Source organism: Antedon bifida, chromosome 1 (genome assembly GCF_963402885.1).
Source record: "Antedon bifida chromosome 1, ecAntBifi1.1, whole genome shotgun sequence".
NCBI lineage: Eukaryota > Metazoa > Echinodermata > Crinoidea > Comatulida > Antedonidae > Antedon > Antedon bifida.
This window is the reverse complement of record NC_136226.1, coordinates 32,679,867-32,702,596: the sequence shown is the minus strand read 5'-3', so window position 1 is coordinate 32,702,596 and position 22,730 is coordinate 32,679,867. Positions and strand designations below refer to the sequence as shown.

Genomic DNA, 22,730 nt, shown 5'->3' with positions numbered 1-22,730 from the left:
ACATACGGGACAAATATTTCCAAGGCATTGCTGTAGGCTTGCTTTCCTACCATCACCACGGCAACATTGATAAACAGTTCTTGAAGACAACCAGCGGCATCACACTGTAAAAGAACATTTTAAAAATATCCATTGATTATGTATCTCAGGTTAACGACACAACAACTGATGAAGTCTAGCTGACAGCTTGACGAAACTGTTTGAAACGTAAGTTAAAATTACTGGTTTACAATTAATAAAATGAATCTTGCTTTACTTGCAAAACTGATTGACAAAGTATTATTTTAATCTTACCTCCTCTTGTCTCATTCCAAATATTTTACCAGGATCATTTGGAGGTCCAGGTAATCTAAAAAAAAAAGTAGGTTAGAATTAGATTTTTTATTATTTTTTTTTAGTTATAACACTAGTCCGAACTTTGCTTTGGCCCTTTCAGTTAGTTTAAAGTTCAGACTAGGGGCTAGTTAGTCATAATAGATGTAGCAATTAGGGATTAGATTGAGAAGTAGAAGGTAGGGTTAGAAGTTTAGTTTTATACATTTTTGTACATTTTCCATTGCTATAATATTAGATTACAGAAAGGAATACTTCAGTAAGCTACAGGAACTGGGAGTACATACCTTCCTTTTAAGAATGCTATGTAAAAACTGGAAGAGTAGTAGTTAGCAAATCCAAAGAGATACATCTTGAATGTGTAGCTGTCTTCATATGAGGTCTCAGTTCGATGCAATTCTAAAACAAATATCTATTCAGTTAAAACATATGGTAAGATAATAACAGCATAGTTACAAATATAAAGAAAAAAAAACAAAACAAATTCTCCCAAAACACAACCACTTGTGTTCATCAATACTGGATCTCATTAATAACTGTTATAGCAACCATAATTGCTTAATAATGCTAATTCTAGCCAATGAAAAACATTTATCATTTATTTACTGGTTTTAATGCTTGGTGAATTTACATAACTGTGTCCTTAATAATAAAACCATACTTACCAAGATCTGTTAACCATGTTGCAATTTTCTCATATAGCTGCAAAAAATAAATACAAATAAATAGGAAACTTTGAGCAATACCGTTGTTTATGTGCTTGTTTTTTCTATTGTTTAACTAATATTTTAGAACACTGGTTAAATTTATAGTAACATCTATGAAATCGTAAGAGTATCAATTTCTGTTGCATGTGAGAACTAAAGAGCAGATTTCAATATACTATATAGTCATGTTAGGATCCCTATATACGTAGACGAAGGTAATTGAGACTTTACTATTCAGGTTTTCTAATGGCTTAATTTTATATATTTAAATAATGGAACTTACAACTTGAAGAATAATGATGATAGTGACACTAATGCAAGATGCAGTGAGAGACGTGATAAGCGATGCTTGAGATGCAATCAAGTCATCTGATACAGCAGCGATTGCAGCTCTGACGGCAATACGGTACACGATGACACCGAGGACAGCTGCAAATACTAAACTTATCTACACAATCAATCAAAAATACAATAGTTTAGGGAATTTTATTTTGTTATACAATGTATTGTTAAATGTTGTTAAAGTAATTTTTTAAATCAAGTTTTCTAAATATTTTTTTGAAATGTTTTTACAAATTAAAAATATATATTTTAGGTTTCTTTATTCTTTATGTAAGACCATAGACTCTCTATGGTAAAACATTTACAATTACTATAATAGGCCTAGTTATACTAACAATTTTCAAACTTTTAAACAAAACAATTTAAATTTCCTACCCGTAATTCTTCAAGACCAGAATACTGATAACAAAGTAAGATTCTTACCTTGTATTTTGTGCTACTTTAGTTCCAATATATTATATAAGTTATAAACAGACGTATTGTAAACATTTTAAAAAGCTATTCCACAATAATCTTTACAATTTTCTAGAATATGAAACTTCATTTCGATATTGGACAATTAAGGTAATCCGTCAGATTTTGCATATATTTCTGCAAATCATGTTCTACACCAATTTAATGTTTTAAATAAATACTGTAACTAATTGAAATAAATATTTTATAAATATTATATTTATTAAATAAAGGACAAATTTATTATCAGGATTAACTTACAAAGAAGATGACAATAATTGCACCACCCACAATACGTGGATATCTTGTTGCTATTCCCACGTATGCTTCTGTCCTCTGTTGGAAGTGTCCAAATTATATCAAATTAGTCACTTTATTCAAGTTAGCAGAGGGAGTAAGTACAATTACAAGACAACACACTGAAGAGAAGCATGGGATTGATGGCGTATGTTATGAGTTAGCAACATTGTTCATACTTACCGATTTAAGAAGCAAAAAGGAACATGAAAGCCTAGATAATCCAACTACTTACCTCAGTTGAATGACTACCATTATTTTAAAAGAAAACCAACACTATGCTACTAATTAAACTGCAGAATTAGTAACAATTTGGATGCAAAAATATTATGCAGTAAACTGGCATTGATATTGGTATGTTCTCTTTATGCGTAATGGCAGCCATATTGGATTTTGGAAGGTGTGTATGAGGAAAAGGACAAATGAAGATGGGTTGATGGTAGATTTGAACATTATGATTTATGGTAACAAGTCTACATGATATTTATTAGTTTTTGTAATTGAGTCAATTTCCGTATTCAAGAGAATGTCAAATGCCACCACCCCATCTACAAGTGTCCTGACCCTTTCAATACACCACTGGAATGGTTGTTGTGTGAGCTCACCATAAAAACAATGGTAGTAATAGATGCAGCAAGTCGAGGAAATTTTTTGTAGAAGGCCAAATAAGGTTCAGTCAACTAAAGGAAATAAAATGTATACAATGAAAATGGTATGATAATGGTTGGTGTTGTACAAATTGAAGTTGGGAGATGGAAGTTTCAGAGATGCAGTATATAATAGCAGTAGCAGCTGCAAAAGACAACGGCGACATTGGTAAGATGCAGAAGAGGTAAGAGCGGCAGTTGCTACGATAAAAGCTGCATAAAAGCAGCATAACTACATCTACATCATATACAGTAGAGCACTAACATTAGCTTTAAGGATGTAAGATCATAATACGTCTTAATTTTCCGGACACCCAGTAGTTTTCCAAACGCATTGTTTCAAGAAAACTGTTGTTCTGTGTGCTAGGGTGCCGGTTTGAGAAATGAATTAAAATATTAAAATAGGTGTAATTACAAAATGAAAATAATACACATATATGATTACAAATTATATAAATGGGAAATATGAAGATTGTATACCATTATAGTGAATGAAATTAATTAAAGGATGTATGTACAATGTATAAAGTCAACGACATGAATTGAAGGATGTATGTACAATGTATAAAGTCAACGACATGAATTGAAGGAGGACTCAATGTTAACAACAACACAGAAAACATATATTAAACAAATAATAATCATTAAAATAACTACTGCAATCCAACTAAAATAATTGTTATTTATATTCTATTTTTACTATTTTAAAACATTTCTTTCTTTGTGTTAAAGGCAAACTACACTTCATTTACTTCTGGTAAATTTTTTAATTGCTTCCATGCATAAAGGGGTAGTTAAATACATTTAAGCGCTCTGATCTTTACAAAATAGCGCTATATAAATATGCCATTATTATTACATATGTATAATACAATACAGTACAAATAATTGTATCTATTTACTTTTCTAAATGACTCTCAATTATGAGTATACAGGTTTTTTTAATACTATAAATATAATCTTAGTTTCACATCTTAATTATTGGCAATCTATTAAATCTGTGATAACAGACATATTTGATTTTTTTTCTTAAAGGTAGTTATATCAATTGATTGTCTCATTTGAGAAGGGATAGGGGAACTTACCTGTGTGATTGGGTTTACCCTCTTGTCTGGAGCTCTGGCTTCATATTCTGGTCGAGTATTTTCCTAAAACAAACAAAAAATTAAAACAATAAAAAGCATTTAGTATACATTGAAGTTCAGGATAAAAAAAGAAAACAATGAAAATGCCACGCCAACCTCCTGAGGATAATGTTATTTTTTGCCTACATCATAAGAAAGTTACCAACCTCTTGGTCCTCAAAGCCAAACAAGTCCCAGTCATAATCAATCTCTGCTTGTTTACGTTTCCAAAACTCACAGAACATTGTAGCTATAAATAAAATATTAATTCTAATTTAATGTAATTCAGGACCATTGCACCTAAATAAACATTTGATTAAATCAACATTTTTTGCAGGATGGAAGTCAATAACTTAATATTGCATGACATATTCAAGTAAATACTGAGGAAAGTAAATTGTACTTTTGGCCACTTATAGCTTACAATCACTGTTAATTAGAAAAACAAGTTGGCCATCTCAGAGTGGGCTAAAAATAACCAAGTATTACTTACACCAAAGGGCCATGAAGCAAGCATAGAAAACGGTTGAAGAATTGTCAAAGATATACGTCAACTGAAATGAAAAGATTTCAATTTCAAATCACTAACAAATTTAATTTGTTTACAAAAAAATACACAAACAACCAAAAGTGGTGTTGGTAGTCTATAAGTGCTAGTTAACATAGCTAAACCGACATTGGCCTATTCTCTCCCGAGAAGAATATATAAACAATTTATGAAACACACCCGTCAGATAATGGTCCAAAACATAACTTACCTTGGCATAAACACAACTGTCTGATAAACTGAAGTACGGACACTTTCCATTACACAATGGACACATGAACTTGTCACTGTCGCAAATTCCTTGACTAAAATAGAAAGGATATAAATAAAGATATTAATATTTTTGGAGATTAGCAGAGCATAACATACATTTAAATCTAACTTCAGTGTTAACAGCATCTTTAATCTATGTATACATATACATAATAAAAATAGTATATATGACTTTACACAATAATCTGTAAAATACATATTGTCCAAAAATATTAATTAATTGATATAATGTAGGCTATGTGTGTCTTTTAGTGTCTTATATATGTATCTCTATCTAGTCTTTCTGCAATGCAATGCTGTATTAAAAACTATAATTTTACTGACTATAATTTCATTTCTTTATTTCAATCAAAAATAATAATAAATCCAGCTTACTTCTTATATATTACAGAGCAAGTAAAAGGAGGAAAAGGAAAGGGAGTTTTCCCCCAACTTCCTTATAGAAATAAATTGCAAAAAAAAAAAAAAAAAACTATACCTGACCGCATCATTCCCTAAGGTAGCACAGCCATAGATGAACACAATCAAACCAAGAATTGATGCTGGTACTAACATGTAGGTGTAGAAGCCTAGCCATGCAAAATACAAGGCAATCTTCTCACCAAAGTAAGCCCTTTAGGAAAAAAATAATATTTAGTACAATAATATGTGAAAAAAAAATATTTAGTAGAATATTTGAAAAAATTCATATCAATAATCTTTATAACATCATATATGTTTTTTTTAAATCATTTTACACATACCTGATTTGATCGAGTGGTTGGAATTTGTACCACATTCCGAATCGTCCCCAAGTCTCATGAAGCAACTAAAACAATAGAAAAATTTATTTTTGTTTTAATTTTAATGACATAACTATTACATAATGTTAAAACATCAACATATTTATCTACTTCATTGTACATACATAGTATTATATTAATGAGAGTCAATGGACACATTTTAATGATTGAAGATACAATTACATAAGTCTAGAGTTTAACTGAAATGTAGAGACTGGTACTGGTTCAGGTAACCGTCTACATAGACATCTGGTAGCCATTCCATACAGTTGGAATTTAGATTATTGCTATATTTTAAGTGTTTGAGACATTCTCAAATTGATTTTGTTTACTTGCTTTTCAAACCAATATACTATAATTGTTAACTTCATTTGAACCAAAGGTATATATATATACTAACATGTCTGTCATTCTGTGCTCCTGATAAAATTGAATGTTCACTTTTGTAGTCACCATCATGAAGGGGGTAAGCCGCAGCATATGAGCCATTACCAATAAGATGTTGAATACCTATGGTAAATAATAATAATATCAATACTAATCAATACTGGTCAACTATCCCAAACAAGCCATTTTGAAACCCAGACATTCTCAAAAACAGACATAAAACATGTAATCAAACATATTAAATGTTTATAAAAACTTACCAAACTTGTTCTTGTTGTCAGGATCATATCGAGTTCTTTCCAGAATTTCATACACCTAAAAGAAATTAATTGGGATTAATTTTCAGTGTACAATAATTAGTTAATGCAAGTATGAGTATTAGTTTATTTCCATATAATATATAATTGTAATTACTTACCATTCTATTTCTTTCAGAATTCGTAAAGAATGACTCTCTGTCTTCAACAATGAATCTAAAAACAAAGGGACAAATGTTTGAATGTGAAAAATGCATAAAACTAAACTGAATCCTACCAAATAAATGTATAACTATAATATAAAAATTCGGAAAGAATTACAATTTTTTTTTCATTATGGAGACAAAGTTGAAATGGTACAACTGAGAAAAACACTAGTAATACTAGTAATTCCATAGTTACAAAATCAATTGCATCACATAAGAAAAAACAAGTTTAAATAAAAAAGGCAAACACACACACCGTACACAAAAGACACTAGTATCAGATCATCTCAGGATCTCCATCATTTTGTTATGGAGCCTGGATGATTCAAATGATGATACCATAATACATTTTATCATTTCATTTTTGCTAGTAGACATTCTATGTAACAATTATTGCATAATCAGAAGAAGAAAGTCTATAAAGGGACAGTGTTGCATGCAAATGTCTGCCATAAAATGGATTCTTACTCATCGATACGATGATACGAGAAGGCTGCAGTGAAGTAGTTTGCTTCTTCTTTGATCAGGTCACCATCATAGTTAAATGGATGTGGAATACAATCAAATATGCCTCTTGGATACGGCAAGTCATTATCCTGTAAATAATTGAAGTCAATTGTCAGAACACCTTTTAGGTGATAAAACCTTCCATGTTTGTATGAAATTAACCCATACTCTTTCTTACTGTATCACTATTAACATGTATGTTAGTATGTCTTAAAAGCAAACTAAATGTTTGTTTGCTTGATTGAAGTTTTGCTAGTTTGCTAGCGTAAACTTCTGCAAACTCATTTTCTGCAGTTCTGCAATTTCAATCATACAGTGTGCTCTTTCAAGACCCAGTTGAAGTCTTTCCTTTTCAAACAAGCTTTTTCATTAATTTAAATTATTGCCACTTCTCGTCTATTTTAATTTATGTACAGCGCATCGACAGCTTGATTATATGTGCTGTATAAAAAATGAACTATTATTATTACATTAGCAAACTTTGGAAACCTTTGTCAGTGTAAACTAGCCAGTACTGATGGTAGAGAAACATTACCTGGATGGGTTTTTTGATCTTAATCTCCTCAGCCATCCTACACAACACCTTCCACGGACAATGAACTTTTATGAAGTATGTTTTAGAGTCAGCTGAATCCTGCACAAAACAATGGTCAAGAAAATAAATCAACAACTCACCATACATGGAATAACCTACCAACTGAAATTAAATATTCTCCAACAATTGCTTCATTCAAAGCTAGATATTGAATTTTTTTCACAAAACTAAACATTTTTTCCCTGATTTTTTTTATTTAAGACAGGACCACGATGCAAAACAGGTTTTCTTTTACCTGATGGTGTAATCCTGTATAAAGATTATGTTAAATAAATAAATAAAATACAAACTCTGTATGTATACCATACTGAAGGTTAATATATTGTGGGGTTGTCCATGCTATTGTGGGGTTGTGGTTAGTCACATCTATCATGCGTTTATTTTTAACACACACATTCAGATTGTTTATAATAAATAATATTAATAAATTAATTGCATACTAATATTTGTTTTTAATATTAATTCATTGTGAATAATTTTGCATCATTAATAGCCTAATTTATATGTATTTATAGTAAAACAAAATAAATGAAAAGAAAAAAGACGGAAAAATAGAAACTAAGCATAAGTGAAAAACAGAAATTTAAAAAAAAACATAAGTAAAGAAAACATTTTTTTTAAATAGTGAGAAAAGTAGAAACAAAGAAAAGAAAAAAGACTGAAAAACTGAAACTTTGCATAAAAGAAAAACAGAAAATAAAAAAAAATAAGTAAAGAAAACATTTTTTTTAAATAGTGAGAAAAAAAGTTAAAGAAAGAAAGAAAGAAAAGAGAGGTTTATAGGATAAAAAAAAACAAATAGACTGGGATATATGAATGTATAATTTTAATATATTAACCCCTACATTTTTTCTGGGATATTTTTTATAGAATGACTGCAGATTTTGCTTTGACCAAAATACTAAGAATCATCATTATACAGGGAAGAGTGTTACTCATCCCCAAGTGACATATTGTGTGTGGCGTGAATATGTAAATGTGATTGGTTTACTTGTATACTTACCTCATCTGGGTTCTAAAATAAGATGTGGCAGAAAACAACAAGCATGCAATATATGATCCAAAATGAAATGAAAAATAAGATGTTATTATAATACAATTATTATTTACATGCGCAAACAATATTCAAGAAAAACTAAAGTGCTATTTTATATTTTCAATTGAAATAATTTCATTATTAAATGCAGGTAAAATTATATATATTTTATTGAATCATTCCCGTTACATTACATAAAAATAAATGGGGATTTTGATTAAAAATGCAGCCAATTTGTGGTAAATAAATAAGGCGCATTTTGCATATTTTTTTTGTCAAAATTACATGTTGGTGATCGAACCATAACTTAATTGCGATTACAACAGCCATGCAAACTACAGTAATTACCTAATTTTTTGCCATTATAGCTTAATATGGCACAAGAAATGAGATTACAAATACTAGGGATTGTTGGAGGCAATTACTATCTCACTAACGCATGCAACATAAAGCTAATTGTATAAGCACTAACATTCACAATAGCAGAATGAGGTACAACAACAAAAACAAATAATTAACAAATGTTTTTAAACAAACACATTTTAACTAATACGCTATATTTGTAAATTTGACTTAAAAACAATGTAGAATAAAGATTATTGTCAGTGTGACATATTAAATATGTCTCTTTGTTAAAAAAAAATGAATGAAATTTACAGAATCCACTCAAATAGCCATTACACATAATGAACAAACCACATTATTTTATAATCTATACCATAATATAATTATTAGTTCGAGTCAAATATATTATCCGTATACCAATATGATGAAACCAAAACCATGCTAAATAAAACCATAAATAATGTATACCGTAGATACATTCATAATTCACCATGGTAACCATATCAGTAATTAAACTAAATGAATTATGTCATGTTATGTTTCAAATTTAAATATGGTAATTATAGTCAATCTTATGAATAAAACTGAATTCTACCCATACTATCAACTATAGATTACATTTTTTTTAAGGAGAGAATATTGCATGCAATTTTAGCCTAAAAATCCTACTAAAGTACTAGACCAGAACAATAGCCCTAAACATTTAAAAATGATGTCTATCAAACTAGTCTAACACTATTGAAAACTATTATTTTTTATCCCATATCCTAAAGACATTAAAATTAATTTTAACTAGTTTTTCCATCTACAGAAAATAAAAAACAAATGGTGGAAAGGAATACAGTAGTTGATTTCCTGATAGAAGATAAGTGGTCAAGTTAATTTGCATGCACAATATGGTACATTATAAACCATCCCATCATTTATAATAAAAACCACAAAAACAAGTTACATTTTAACATTAAAAACATTACCAGCTTAAAACAGACATGACTTAACAATGAAAGCATGTGCTAGAGTGGGAATTTATTTAAATAGTCCAGAAAATACTGTTTGAATCATTTATATTTTTAATTTAATTTTTGAACATTTTCAGGGAAATATTAGTTAATATATTACATTTTCCAAAATTCAACAATACTATACTTAATACTTTAATTAATATTTGTTTAGTTTTCTTTTGCAATATTAATCGCATCACATCAAATTTTCATTAAGATCAAAATTGTGCAAATGAATGAGAATCAAACCGTCACCACAATCTAAAAAAACTAAATTAGCCTAAAAAACCAGAAAAAAAACACCAGAACACAGTAAGTAGCATACCGTTTCATCTTCACGTTCCTATGAAAACAAATTTGGTATAAAAATATCTAGCATTATGCATAATATATTAATTACTACCTGGAGGTTGTTTAATCAATTTATTTTATTCATGAATGCTTTTATGATAAATTGCAAAGTAAGACTTTTTAGGGTCCCTGTGGGTTGTTTGTAGTTCCAATGAAATGAGCTGTTTGATATTAATTTGGGACAACATTTTCCAAAATATGTCGGATAATATATCTGATATGTATTGTAGTTTCAATTAAAATTAAAGAATGTTGCTTTTATTGCTTCAAAGGAATAACTTGTTGACTAAATCATTTCATTTTTTATATCCTTGAATCTTTTAGATTTTTGATGAGAAATATAAATATGGGTATGAATCCACACATATGACAATATAATATGAGTATATAAATGATATGAATGTATCCCATAAGTCCTTGCTTATTGCCATGACAATGATCATACATGATTTTAAATTGATTGGCTTACTAAATGACCAATCAGAATGAGTTATACTTACAGCAGGATCCTCCGTCTCCAACTCTAAGCCTTCTTCCTCCAGGTTCAGCTGGAATTGTGTACGTTTACGCCCTCGCTTGGCATCGTACTCTTCGTCACCCTTCAGCCTGTATGCAAGCACATAGTCAATCTTTCTAATGCCATCTCTAAAGTATTTGTCCTTTCCTTCCTCTCGAGGCTAGAAATTAAAAAATCAGCATAAAGAATAAGTATTTGTTATTGTTTACATTACCAAAACTGTTTTATACTTTTACAGTTTTTGTCATTTTTAGTCTGTTTATGTATCTTTTAATCGGATTTGCTGACAACTGACATTTCTAAGTTTTTTACAAAGACAAATAAAGTTTCTTGTATCTTGTATAATAATTTTGTTTTTTTGTTTTTTCCTGGGCTTTTAATTGGCGAATAACTACCTACCTCTACTGGACACCAATTATAATGCCAATACTAATATAGTTTTAGGATCACTTTGAAAAATTATACAAATATTAACTATATGAACTGTAATAATTTCTAAATAAACTGTTTTTAAAATGCTATAGTATTCATTGTAGGCTATTAATTTATTTCCTAAAATAATTTTTCTTGTATTAATATTCATGATTAGCAGCAGTGTACTGGTAGATTTGCAGGTGGCCTTGGATTTACAAAAACAGACTATTAAACATTTATTAGGCAACAGAAAGCACATTAAAAGCAGATTTGTGATTTTGTTTTTTTTGTTTTTTGCAATGATGTAAGATTGCCATTAATTTGTTTATACCATCTTATTCAGGGCCTATTAATACTTACAGTAAAAAAAACACAAGCTTATAATACCTATTTAATACTATAAATCAGTGACTGTATTCGCCACACCTTAAAATTTAACAAATACCACTAAGTAAAATTCTTAAATATTAAGTGAAATACTTGGGTACTAATTAAGGGGTCTATCTAAATTTCCATTGGTGAATATGACCATTAAGATTTGTTACAAGATACAGAGTGGGTCCTAGGTGGAAATTAGTAAAGAAACTATGGCTACAACTCAGTAGTTACCTGAATAAAAAAAGACATTAGGAAAACAAACACAATGATCAAGCAAATACAATTGTTAGATATTATTGTTAGTATAAACATGCATTATGCATTAGTATAGAAGTTGATAGTTTACAATGTCTTGGAGATATACAAATAGATCCCAAACAAAAAATATATTCTTTACCCCAATGAGTACTGTCTGTAGATGGTGCTACCGAAAACTGGTAATTCCACTACATTTATATTTTCCTAATATTCATCATTGTCAATTAATAATAATATACAGTGTATGGTACATCCAATTATTTAATGTGATAACATGCAAAATGACATACAAATGATGGCCAAGACATCATATTCATGAGATGCAGTTCAGAAGAGTTTAGTAATACAGTAAATTGCAGTATGAATTACAACAATGTGATAATGACTATACAATCACTAATAGTGCAAGGTTATTAAAGGAATATCATTATCATACATGATATATTGGTCTCTTCCAAAATATTGCGCAATAGTAATAGTATACAATTAGAACACAGTCATTTTTATAATATATTGGGCCTACAGTATGATGGGCAACATGGCTCATGTGATTGGGGTGGGTCAAACTTTCTGACTTATATGACTCTCCCCCACCCCACATGATTACTTCATTGCATTTATTATCCTGTATGTATGTTATTATATTGTGGAAATAAAATTGAATTGAAATTGATTGGGACTGCCTAATCAGGAAAGCCTGACTGGTAGACTTTTTTGTTTTTTCATTCATGGTGTCAACATCAAAAATATTCTAATTTATACGCAAATCTACGGCAATTTAATATATAAATAGTTTTGACATGCATAGTTGCACAAGTTAAGTATGATATGATTATTACTACGCATGCATTAGCCTAGTTTGGTTAAAAATACCAGTTAGTAAAACTCGCTCAAGAATTAATTCTAGCAATAGCATAATTATAATAATTTTATAAATTATAAAGGCTTTAGTAATAACATATCCTGTGAATAAAATTACTTTAAAAAAAATAGGTAATAAAGAAATTTAATGTCAATGTTTAAAATAAAATAAACTGAAAATTAATAATTTAACTAAACATATGCTTGGATATTCAGTGCCAGGTAGCATATTCTCGGCATGCAATTCACCTTGGATTTTCTTCTCATCACGACCGTTTCAATTTCAGTCGATTCCCCCGCCTCTGCTGCGGGGGATATGGTCACATGTTTTTCACTAGGTGGGTCATCTATTAATTTTGTTTCTTCCTCTTTCTGAATATTTTTTAAATACAATTATCAATAATATTATGTGGTTTATTTAGCTGTACTTATAAATATAATTTTTAATTGACACAATGTACTTGTATAAAGTTTAATTTTATTATCATTTCAAATTTAAATTACACTGGCTTGAATGTTAAAACCTTATTTCTATAAATGCATTTTTAATTAGTAATGAATGAAATTGATAAGCTTCTGATGATAATATATATTAAAATGATTGGTAACAGCTCATATTGTTCCTTCAGATCAAAGTCCATTGCATTTTGATTATCTAGGCTTTCATTATTTAATTAGTAAATGTCATCGCAAAAGTTTGACAAGCTTTGAAGATGAACTTAAAATGAATGAGACTAAAGTAGCACTACATGAACAACAAATAAATTATGGGATGCCAATATTTATGGGTAGTGTAGGTGCTGTGAAACAAATTTGTTTTATTAAGGCACAGCAAATATGAACAAACAACTAATGACAATTGAAAACTACAAAAACAATGTTTGCAAAAACACTCTACGAAGTACAGTACATAGCCTGGAAACTAACAGATACAGTATCTGCAAAACTATAGCACACATATGCAAAGCCAAATAAAAACGTGTAGTTTCACATCTCCAGGATTTAAAATTATCTTTACGACAGTTAATCTCTGGAAATTGAATTTGATTCTTTTAAATACTATTGAATTTTAAATAGTAGAAAAAAAAGCTCCAAAATTTGATGAAATGTGAAACTAACAATTTCTTTTTTATTTGGCAAAAATTATTATGCGAACACAAACAATAGACACGATGTAATATCAAACACCACAAAACTCACCTCATTTAACAAAGGGCCCTGATCCTTGACGGTGTAGCAAGCAATTTAACATATGAATGAATAGAAATGAGAGAGCACATACAGTAAGGACAACATGCTATAACATTATTGGTAAGGGTAACATGAACGATATGCAAATCAAACAGTGCTTAACATTTTTTAATTTATTTGAGGTTTTTTCCTCATTTTTTTTCCTTTTTTTTGCAGTTGACACCTACAGTATTTAACACCACCAGGATTATACTGTAGCATTGCTATTGCGGACAGATTGACCACACAAAGTGTAAAGCTCTGTCCACACTATCCACACTCTACCATCAGTTACTGTAAGGTGTGGCTGTGTGTACCATCAGCTACTGTAGGGTGTGGCTGTGTACTGTATACCATCAGCTACAGTAAGGCATGGCTGTGTGTACCATCAGTTACTGTAAGGTGTGACTGTGTGTACCATCAGCTACTGTAGGGTGTGGCTGTGTATACCATCAGCTACAGTAAGGCATGGCTGTGTGTACCATCAGCTACTGTAGGGTGTGGTAGTGTACATGTGGTCAGCTACTGTATGGTCTGGTGCCCTCATTAATTATGAAAATCATGCTTGTCTACACAATTTTGGATGACAATGATCACAGTAAACAAAATGGTGTTTTTAAACAGGATCAGGTCCCTTGTAAACAAAACTAAACACTTTTAAGGAAAGTGCAAGTGTGTGCAGTTAAAAAGATCATATAATTTGATTTTTAAGATGTAAAAAAAAATAAATAAATTGACAGAAACCTTCACCAAACTGAATAATTTGCATATCATTGGTTCATTCACCTGTATTCTATTTATAAAATCTAGTTTCTATTTATAGAAAAATTCCCAAAAGCTCTGATAAACAATTCTATAAAGCAGCATATTATTTTTGTAAACTAAAATATTGGTTTAATAAAAACGTATAGGACAACAGATCTACAGTATGTTAATTGTTATTGTTAAAATCATACTGCCTTGTGGAAGAACACATTTTGCTGTAAACGAGCCTCCGTTTTAAAATAAAGATTTTATTATTATTATCAAGAATAAGATTTCAGAAGTATTGATCAGAAAAGCATGTTTTATAGTTTTTAAAAACAGTGCTTATTTTTTACCTTTGTAAGTCTGCTATTACTAATAAGGCATATAACATTATGATCATGTTTGTGTACTATTAGGCACTGCATGCCACTTATCTGTAATTAACATAGTATTGCCTGCGTGATTCATAAGTGATCTGTACCACAGCTATTACCTGTAGTTGCCATATGCTACAGATACATTAAGCCTAATCTCATAACGATGTATATTCTATACTGGCAAAGTTCTATTTATTTTATCAACTACGTAGCACATAACTACTTTTTTTTTTTAAAGTCTTGATTCCCATTTTCCAATCCAACATATATTCCATTTCATTTTGCAATTTAATCGGCAATACAGCTAGTTAATATTGTTAGTTTTTGTCTATCTGTAAAATACTCACTTTATCAGTGTGTACCTCTACATCATTTGGCTGGACATCACCTGCAAGAACAATTCATTTAGAAAATTGAAATATTTATAATACTACGATAAAAAATAAAGAATCCACAAAAAAAAACCTGCTAAATTACTGCTTTAAACAAACTGGTGTATCAGTACAGTCAATATCAAATTGTTATAAAAACTGTAAAACAAACCATAATACTTCAAATCTGACATATGTCATCAAACAGTATTACTATTATGAAGTGGTCTCTAGTTCACAAGACTCTACCATCAACATTCACACTACTACAGTAGTCCTACAATACCTTCTGCTACATGTTGCACAGATGAAGTTGAACGATACTGTTCTTTTTCCGGGGTAGAATACGATAACAACTGACATTCATCTACTACTTTGTTAGATTTATTACTGTTCATGCGATACACACTCATGGTTGTTACTGTAGTAGTAGTTCATAAAACTGTTCCTCACGCCACTAATACTGTATGGTACAAAGTACTCTTCAAAATCCTTTACACAAATATTATCCAAAAACTTTCTTAAATTTTCTTTTTAAGACTAAAAACTATAAATTGGTAGAATCAGAACCAACAAATTCAACGGCAACAATCGCATCTAACACAACAACTGTAAAATATTAAACTTTCCAACGAGGGTCACTCCCTTTAATAAGATAGTGGCAAAGTTTATGTTTGAATAATGATTTGAGTAAACAAGACTTTAAAAAAAGGCCGGATAAACTTTGTATTTTGCAGAAAGTATTTCTACATGAAACTTCCTAGAGTAAAAACACAATTTAATGTTATTAAATAGAAATTAAGGAACTAGTTTGATAATGTTTGTGTAATTACAACACATTGATTAATATAGTTGTTCATTTTACAAATATTAAGATCCATGATTATACAAATATTAAGATCTAAAGATAATAAGGCATATGCAAACAGGCTTCTTCCATTTATAAATGGGGGGTGATTATTGAAGAATATTAATATTGTAAAGATAATGCAAGGTCGTATTATATCTGTATAATAACATAGACTTTGTTTTCTGCATTTTCAATTGTTATCCTATCATATTGCCTTTGATCATCTTTTTGGAATTGGTGCTATAGAAATGTTTGAATTTCAAGCCAGCCCTTTTTTAAATCCATATAGGAACCTTTTTCGGAATATATGTAGATGAGTTTTCAAGGTTTCTTGGGTAGTCTCAGAGGAAAGAAATTAATTTGCTACAAAAACTAAAAGAATAGAACGCAAATCTGAAGTGCAAACAGAGCAGGAAGATTAATTATGTTAAAAGGAATTCTAAGAATAAACTATTGAAGAAGGATGTACTGATACAGGAATGAGTTGTACTGTAACAACCAGCTTGAAGAATACATCACATGAAAGTGATAATAAATTTAACATACTGTACTATATGGTCACATAAGAATATCAAAGTAGGGTGTAGTTTAACAGATGATTTGACAAATATAAAGGTAGCATTGAAGATAGTAGTTGTTGTCCTTTCTCGATACAGCTGACTGCAGACACTTAACAAAAGAAAACAAAAGCCTCAGTATTACATTATATTATAACAGTATTAAACTAAAGAATTTAAAGTTAAATAGTTGTACATGCCATTTTGTTGTATAACAAACACTCACCACAAAATAAAATGGAAATTTCCAAATTAATGTTGGTATGTGAAATATTCTACAAAAACTGAATAATAATAATATGCACACACCTACTTGTAACCTACTAATATCTCATTCTGAAACTAAAACATTGTTTGATGATTTAACTTGTCAATTTGGCTTTTCACCAATCTCTACTCTACTGTATAGCATCACAAATATTGTTCATACAAGCATAATCCATCATGCATATACGATTTGCTTTCCTTATTGATTTTGCTAAAGAGATTAATAAATAAAGCGTAAGAAAGGGAACACATGAAACCAACACTAAAATGAGCCACACCTACAGCACAGCATCAATCATAGGATGTCATATACGAGTAAGGTATCAGTCTCAAATTGTGAGCATTGCTATTGAGATAAAATGCAGTTAAAATAAGCACACATCCATGTGCAGTTAGAGTACGCAAACATCCTTGTGCAGTTAAAATAAGCAAACATCCATGTACATATATCATAGTGTGACTAACTACACATTTTGTCAAAGCATTTCACCTAGGTGTCAACCATCACACCAGACACTTAAAACGCCCACTCAAGGAAACAACTGCATCAATGATGATGACATACTACTAAAAACATTTCCTAATTATGTCTACTATTACACATTGTTTAAAAAAGTAAATGCTGATATTGTACTGTACTGTAATGGCATGATTAAACTACTGTGGAGTACAGTAGCACTAAAGTAAATAGGAAAATACACAAACCAAAAGTGGTGAGTGGTAGTCTATAAGTGCTAACTTACCTGGATAAACCGACATTGGCCTATTCTCTCCGAGAAGAGAGCTACAACTCGAATATAAACAATTTTTGAAACACCCCTGTCAGATAATGGTACATTCCATGAACCCTGCCCTCAAGTGGGAACATCCCAACACACCACCCTCATCATTTTTATATATTCGAGTTGTAGCTCTCTTCTCTGAGAGAATAGGGCAAGGCCAGTTTATCCAGGTAGCTAGGCACGAAATAGACATGACTATTAAATCAAATCCAATTCATATCTTACTGTACCATGGCATAGCCTGTACTGTAGTATAGGACTAAAGGTATAAAGAAAAATGAATATGAATCAACTTTATAATTCATATTCATTTTTCTTACCAACTAATTGACCTGTATCAAATTCATATCTTACCAGTAACAACTAACTGAATTTTATCCATGAAATCAGCGAACTAGCCTGCGTGCTTATCCCTTCTAAGCACAAATGAAGAATGTTCTTAAAATTATTGTCTGACAATTATTGTTTGTAAATCTCTATAAAATCCTTTAATAAAAGATCATAATACCACCCATACACCATACAGTACCACTGATGGACTCTATTTAAATGTATAGAATGAAAACCTTCAAGTGGTTTTGAAACATATTGTAATCCAAATGTTATTGTCCGACAGCAAAAACAAATTTGATTCAAAGCAAAGTTGATTCAATTGCCAGAAATGGAGGAAATAAACAAGTTACTGTATCCCAATCAATAAGTATAAATTACAAAAGGTATTATTATGGAATCTAGAAATTGCGTACATACTCATCGACAAATGATAACATAGCTGTATTGATTAGTCATTTCTATTCTATACACTTTATGTAGCAATATATTGAACTAGCTTTATAAAATTATAATGACTATAGTACAGTATGAGAGCAGTAAATCAAATTTCATAAATTATTCATATAAGGTTCATATATATTCATATATTTATTTAACATAATAAATACTTCCCTTTGAATCAGAACAGCATGAATCAAAGTACATACAGTATAATGTACAGAATGTCAAAGAAGTGCATGCAATGAAAATAAACAATTCATTCTTCGTTAAGTCTGTCTTGAAAACATTTATGTTCACTTAAGTCCTTGTTCATGGGTCACTCTCAGTGTCCCAGCTACAGTATAATTGTACATCATTCATTATAATTTTGATACATCAAGGGAGACATATTACAGTAAGATCAATAAATTATAATTGTCCATTCACAATGTAATAATAAACTGGTGTTGATGTATGAACTCTCCATCCTGTAAATGGGTAATTGTTTAAAAGGAATTGAATCGCCAATCTACTTAATTATGGTAGCAAATGTATATTTAGTGATTGAATTTTAGTGGGAAAACAATACTATAAACTTCACGAATGACATTTAACCTTTTTTTTGGTTACTATTTTCAATACAAGCTACTACTACTTGCGAGGACAAATTAAAAAACTGTGGTCTGTACATTTTTTTAGGGTGGGGGATAATTTTTTGACAGGAGACAAGTCATTAAGTGGTTAATAGAACCAAAAAACAATCAGCCATAATATTGGTCAAGGCTCAGTTTTTGCAATTCGTGGAGGATCCATTTCAACCCCTGAGTGTTAATCACTGGCCTGGCAGACTTAGACGAAGTAAATTAACAAATTGATCAGGAAGACTGACAATTTTCATAAAAACTAATGTAAACAATCAGTAAAATTGATTGATTGATCAATTAACTACTTTGATTAAATATTATTAGTTATGGTATAATTTAAAATGTATGATTGATAAATGCTGTACCAAACTGGTGATTTACTTATTGTTGGAGGAAAACAAACAAAATTAGAATTTAATTCTGATTTACTTATTGTTGGAGGAAAACAAACAAAACTAGAATTACAAAATTACATATACGTCAGTACTGTCAGGAAATTAACAAAAGAACAAAATGACAGATAGTACCAGTAGAAATTCATAGTAAAGTTTTATAATATCAATGTCAGTCAGTCAACCTATATGAATAACACCTTTATCCTATATTCAATTAATTTTAATATTAGTAGCTCGGTATCAACATACATGACTTGCAAACCTCTTTTATGTACCACATCTCTTTATTAAGTTTCTATGTATAAAATATAAAGTACACACTGTATCTTATAAATTTCAATTACTACTCAGGGTTGTATCTTGCCATGATATGAAAGATACTATTATTATTCCTTGAAATAATTAATTTATTATATTAATTGTTTTAGCAAAGTTCTTTTGAAAATAATTATGTCTGCTAATTTAAAACCATAGATAGGTCTTAATAAACTGTAAAGTTATGGAAAATTTCTAAATTTGAATTTGCTCATCATCCTAAGAGCTTTCTTAATTGCATAATTATGACAAAAACCCAATGTCAAGTCAACGATAAATGATATGGTCAGCATCAGCATAGATAAATATAATCATTGTTTGATTTGACATGCTCTGAGGTACTGTACTGTATTAATCAAAGGATTCTGGAAAGGAATTGTTCTGAATTAGTTTTCATCATTAGAATTTAAAAATACAGTAAATGAAATGATGGATCAAATAAAAATGGCGCAGGATGATTTATTTGATCATGTCTAGCCTAATGTGTACACAACTTTAAGATAAATCAGCTTTTGGTGATATAGAATTGTGGTACAATTGAGAAATAAATATAGGTATATATATTCTAAGCAATGATAATACAGTATACTGTATGTTCTCATGATTAAATTTATTTTTAGACATCAGAACCTAAGATAAAAAAATTTATATAATAATAATTAATTTCTTGGACTATCATGTTTCATTTAACCCTAAACCCTGTAATTGGATAACAAACAATGTAAATTGTAACTCCCAAAAACTCCTTGGCCCCAAGGCTGTATCCATGGAAGATTACCAGGTCAATGGTATATAACCAATGCTAGATGCTTTTATGGCTTTGACCTCTACTAAATACAAGGTATACTGTTTTACAGTACATCTACAGTTCCACTAAAACAGCCAATCCTGCACTATACTCCTGCACTTAAAATGAAACAAATACAATTTTGAAATATGATTTTGAATTCAGTCCAAAACAAGGCACGAGTATCATGACATATTTTTTAAACATAAAGTACAAGTAAAGTAATGAGAGGAAGTTATGATTCAATTTTGCAACAATATTTTACCAGTACACAAAACAAAAAAAGACTACACACATTGAAAGAAGAACAACTATTAAAAAGAAGGTAATTAAATAGTGCTTGATTACATAACACAATATCCATAGAAATAAAAAGAACAATTGAGCTACAGTAGTTTCCAATAAGAATAGGAAATTACTTGCTGGGATATAGAAGGTCGTTAACATCTTATTAAAGCATCCTTTATTTAAGGTTTAATTATTTCAATTACTGGGCAAATTTTACAAAATCTAATTAAGCATGCGAGTCTCTGCTATTCATAGAATTATTTACAAATAGTATTAACATACCTGTAGAAAATTAATAAAGACATTTTTTATGTACAGTAGTAAGCAAGTAATTAATTATTTTCTTCCAATAATATAATATCTACTGTAAACTTTGCTTTGAAAATTAAGACCAACCCAGGGTCCCATTTTTAACTTAAGTACTGTAAAAACATTTTAATAAGATGTATATGAATATGCTAAATTGATAAAACAGTATTTCAAAGGGTGGTAATTGTGTTCTCTGACATTTGTTGACCTTGACATAACCTGTTGGATTACATCCAATTGTGACTCACTATACTCTACTTTTCAATTTATTCTAAAGAATTCCAAACCCCACACTCAAATAACTACATAAATTCCAAATCATTCAAATTCATAAAGCGTTCTTCCGCCCACTTACAAAACTTTACAACCCACAGTAAAATTACAAAGAATAAACAATTTACTTTCTATTACACAATTTAATTTGTATATTAATTCGTATTCAACATTAAAGTCTGCTGTAGGATATGGAATTCGACATTTATGACAAAAAATACTACAAACAAAATAAAACATGGAATGCCTATTAAGAACATCATTGTTATGCAGTAAGTCTGGGAAAATAATGTACAGTATTAATGATCATAAGTATATTTCAATATGAATAGTGGCTGGTGGTAATGTCATCTAAGTGTTGCACTCTCAATTAGGTCTAAAGAGTAAAAATGACTGTACCATCATCATGCATGGTGTGAAAAATAGTAATCAAATTAAATTATTATAATTATTTTAAAATGACTGAATCGGACAGTTCTGGTGTCTTCTGCACAACCAACTGAACAATCAATATTATCTCAGTTCTTAAACAAGACCTACAAGTCAACTAAAGCCGAGGCGAGGTCCAAATCATCCATTGATGGTGGGTCAGTCTGGTTCACTCCCGTTTTCTACTCTCCTCCTCTCCGAATCCGAGTGATTCTGTGATGGTGGTCAGTCTGGGAATGGGGAACTACAAACCCATAAACAAGCAACACCTACCCTTTTGCCCATTTTTTGTCATCTCCAAGCCTTCAAAACCGATCGGAGGAGGTTCTGCCATGTTTGTCTACCTTTAATCTTATTTCTAGACACACAAACAGTATCCTATGCTAGCCACCAGTGAGTAAACGAAGGCCGACGATCGCACAGCGCGCACTGTAAAGTAAACACTCTCAAAACCAAACTGGGCGTTGTATACAAGGTCAAATGTTACGGGTCACTGAATATAGTAAACACACAACCACGCATGAGAAAAGACCCAAAAAGCAGCCACGCCCACGTTTCTAATATATTATTATTGTTAATATACTTTTTGAAATGAAAATTACACTAGGAGCACGCGTTATTTAAATATTGTTAGTTTCACTACATTGCAACATAAAGTGAAATTCCCTAGGTACGTCTCTGAAGTCAGTTGGTTGTGAATGTCCTCGACAGAATCCGGAAATTACTCAAGGAGTCTCC

General features: G+C 30.3%; 1 protein-coding gene across 11 annotated transcripts in view; it reads right to left on the bottom strand.

Annotated features, from left to right (window-relative positions):
* Positions 1-22,730, bottom strand: part of LOC144851296 (anoctamin-4-like) — a 29,157-nt gene that overhangs the window by 4,428 nt on the left and 1,999 nt on the right. Inside the window, exons 1-23 of one of the 11 annotated variants that reach the window (XM_078708764.1) lie at positions 22,266-22,440; positions 15,320-15,360; positions 13,819-13,842; positions 12,868-12,990; positions 10,691-10,867; positions 10,165-10,182; positions 7,398-7,496; positions 6,824-6,951; positions 6,311-6,365; positions 6,153-6,207; positions 5,906-6,015; positions 5,467-5,531; positions 5,202-5,336; positions 4,662-4,755; positions 4,397-4,457; positions 4,071-4,153; positions 3,865-3,927; positions 2,738-2,812; positions 1,324-1,488; positions 999-1,035; positions 621-732; positions 295-349; positions 7-104 (exon numbers count right to left, since the gene is read on the bottom strand). In XM_078708764.1, coding sequence (XP_078564890.1) covers positions 7-104; positions 295-349; positions 621-732; positions 999-1,035; positions 1,324-1,488; positions 2,738-2,812; positions 3,865-3,927; positions 4,071-4,153; positions 4,397-4,457; positions 4,662-4,755; positions 5,202-5,336; positions 5,467-5,531; positions 5,906-6,015; positions 6,153-6,207; positions 6,311-6,365; positions 6,824-6,951; positions 7,398-7,496; positions 10,165-10,182; positions 10,691-10,867; positions 12,868-12,990; positions 13,819-13,842; positions 15,320-15,360; positions 22,266-22,326 — 1,934 coding nt within the window. In that variant the 5' untranslated portion in view covers positions 22,327-22,440. Of the gene's footprint in view, positions 1-6; positions 105-294; positions 350-620; positions 733-998; positions 1,036-1,323; positions 1,489-2,737; positions 2,813-3,864; positions 3,928-4,070; positions 4,154-4,396; positions 4,458-4,661; positions 4,756-5,201; positions 5,337-5,466; positions 5,532-5,905; positions 6,016-6,152; positions 6,208-6,310; positions 6,366-6,823; positions 6,952-7,397; positions 7,497-10,164; positions 10,183-10,690; positions 10,868-12,867; positions 12,991-13,818; positions 13,843-15,319; positions 15,361-22,265; positions 22,441-22,730 lie in introns of those variants that run through there. The other 10 variants (XM_078708765.1, XM_078708762.1, XM_078708771.1 and 7 more) reach the window with 10 other exon arrangements.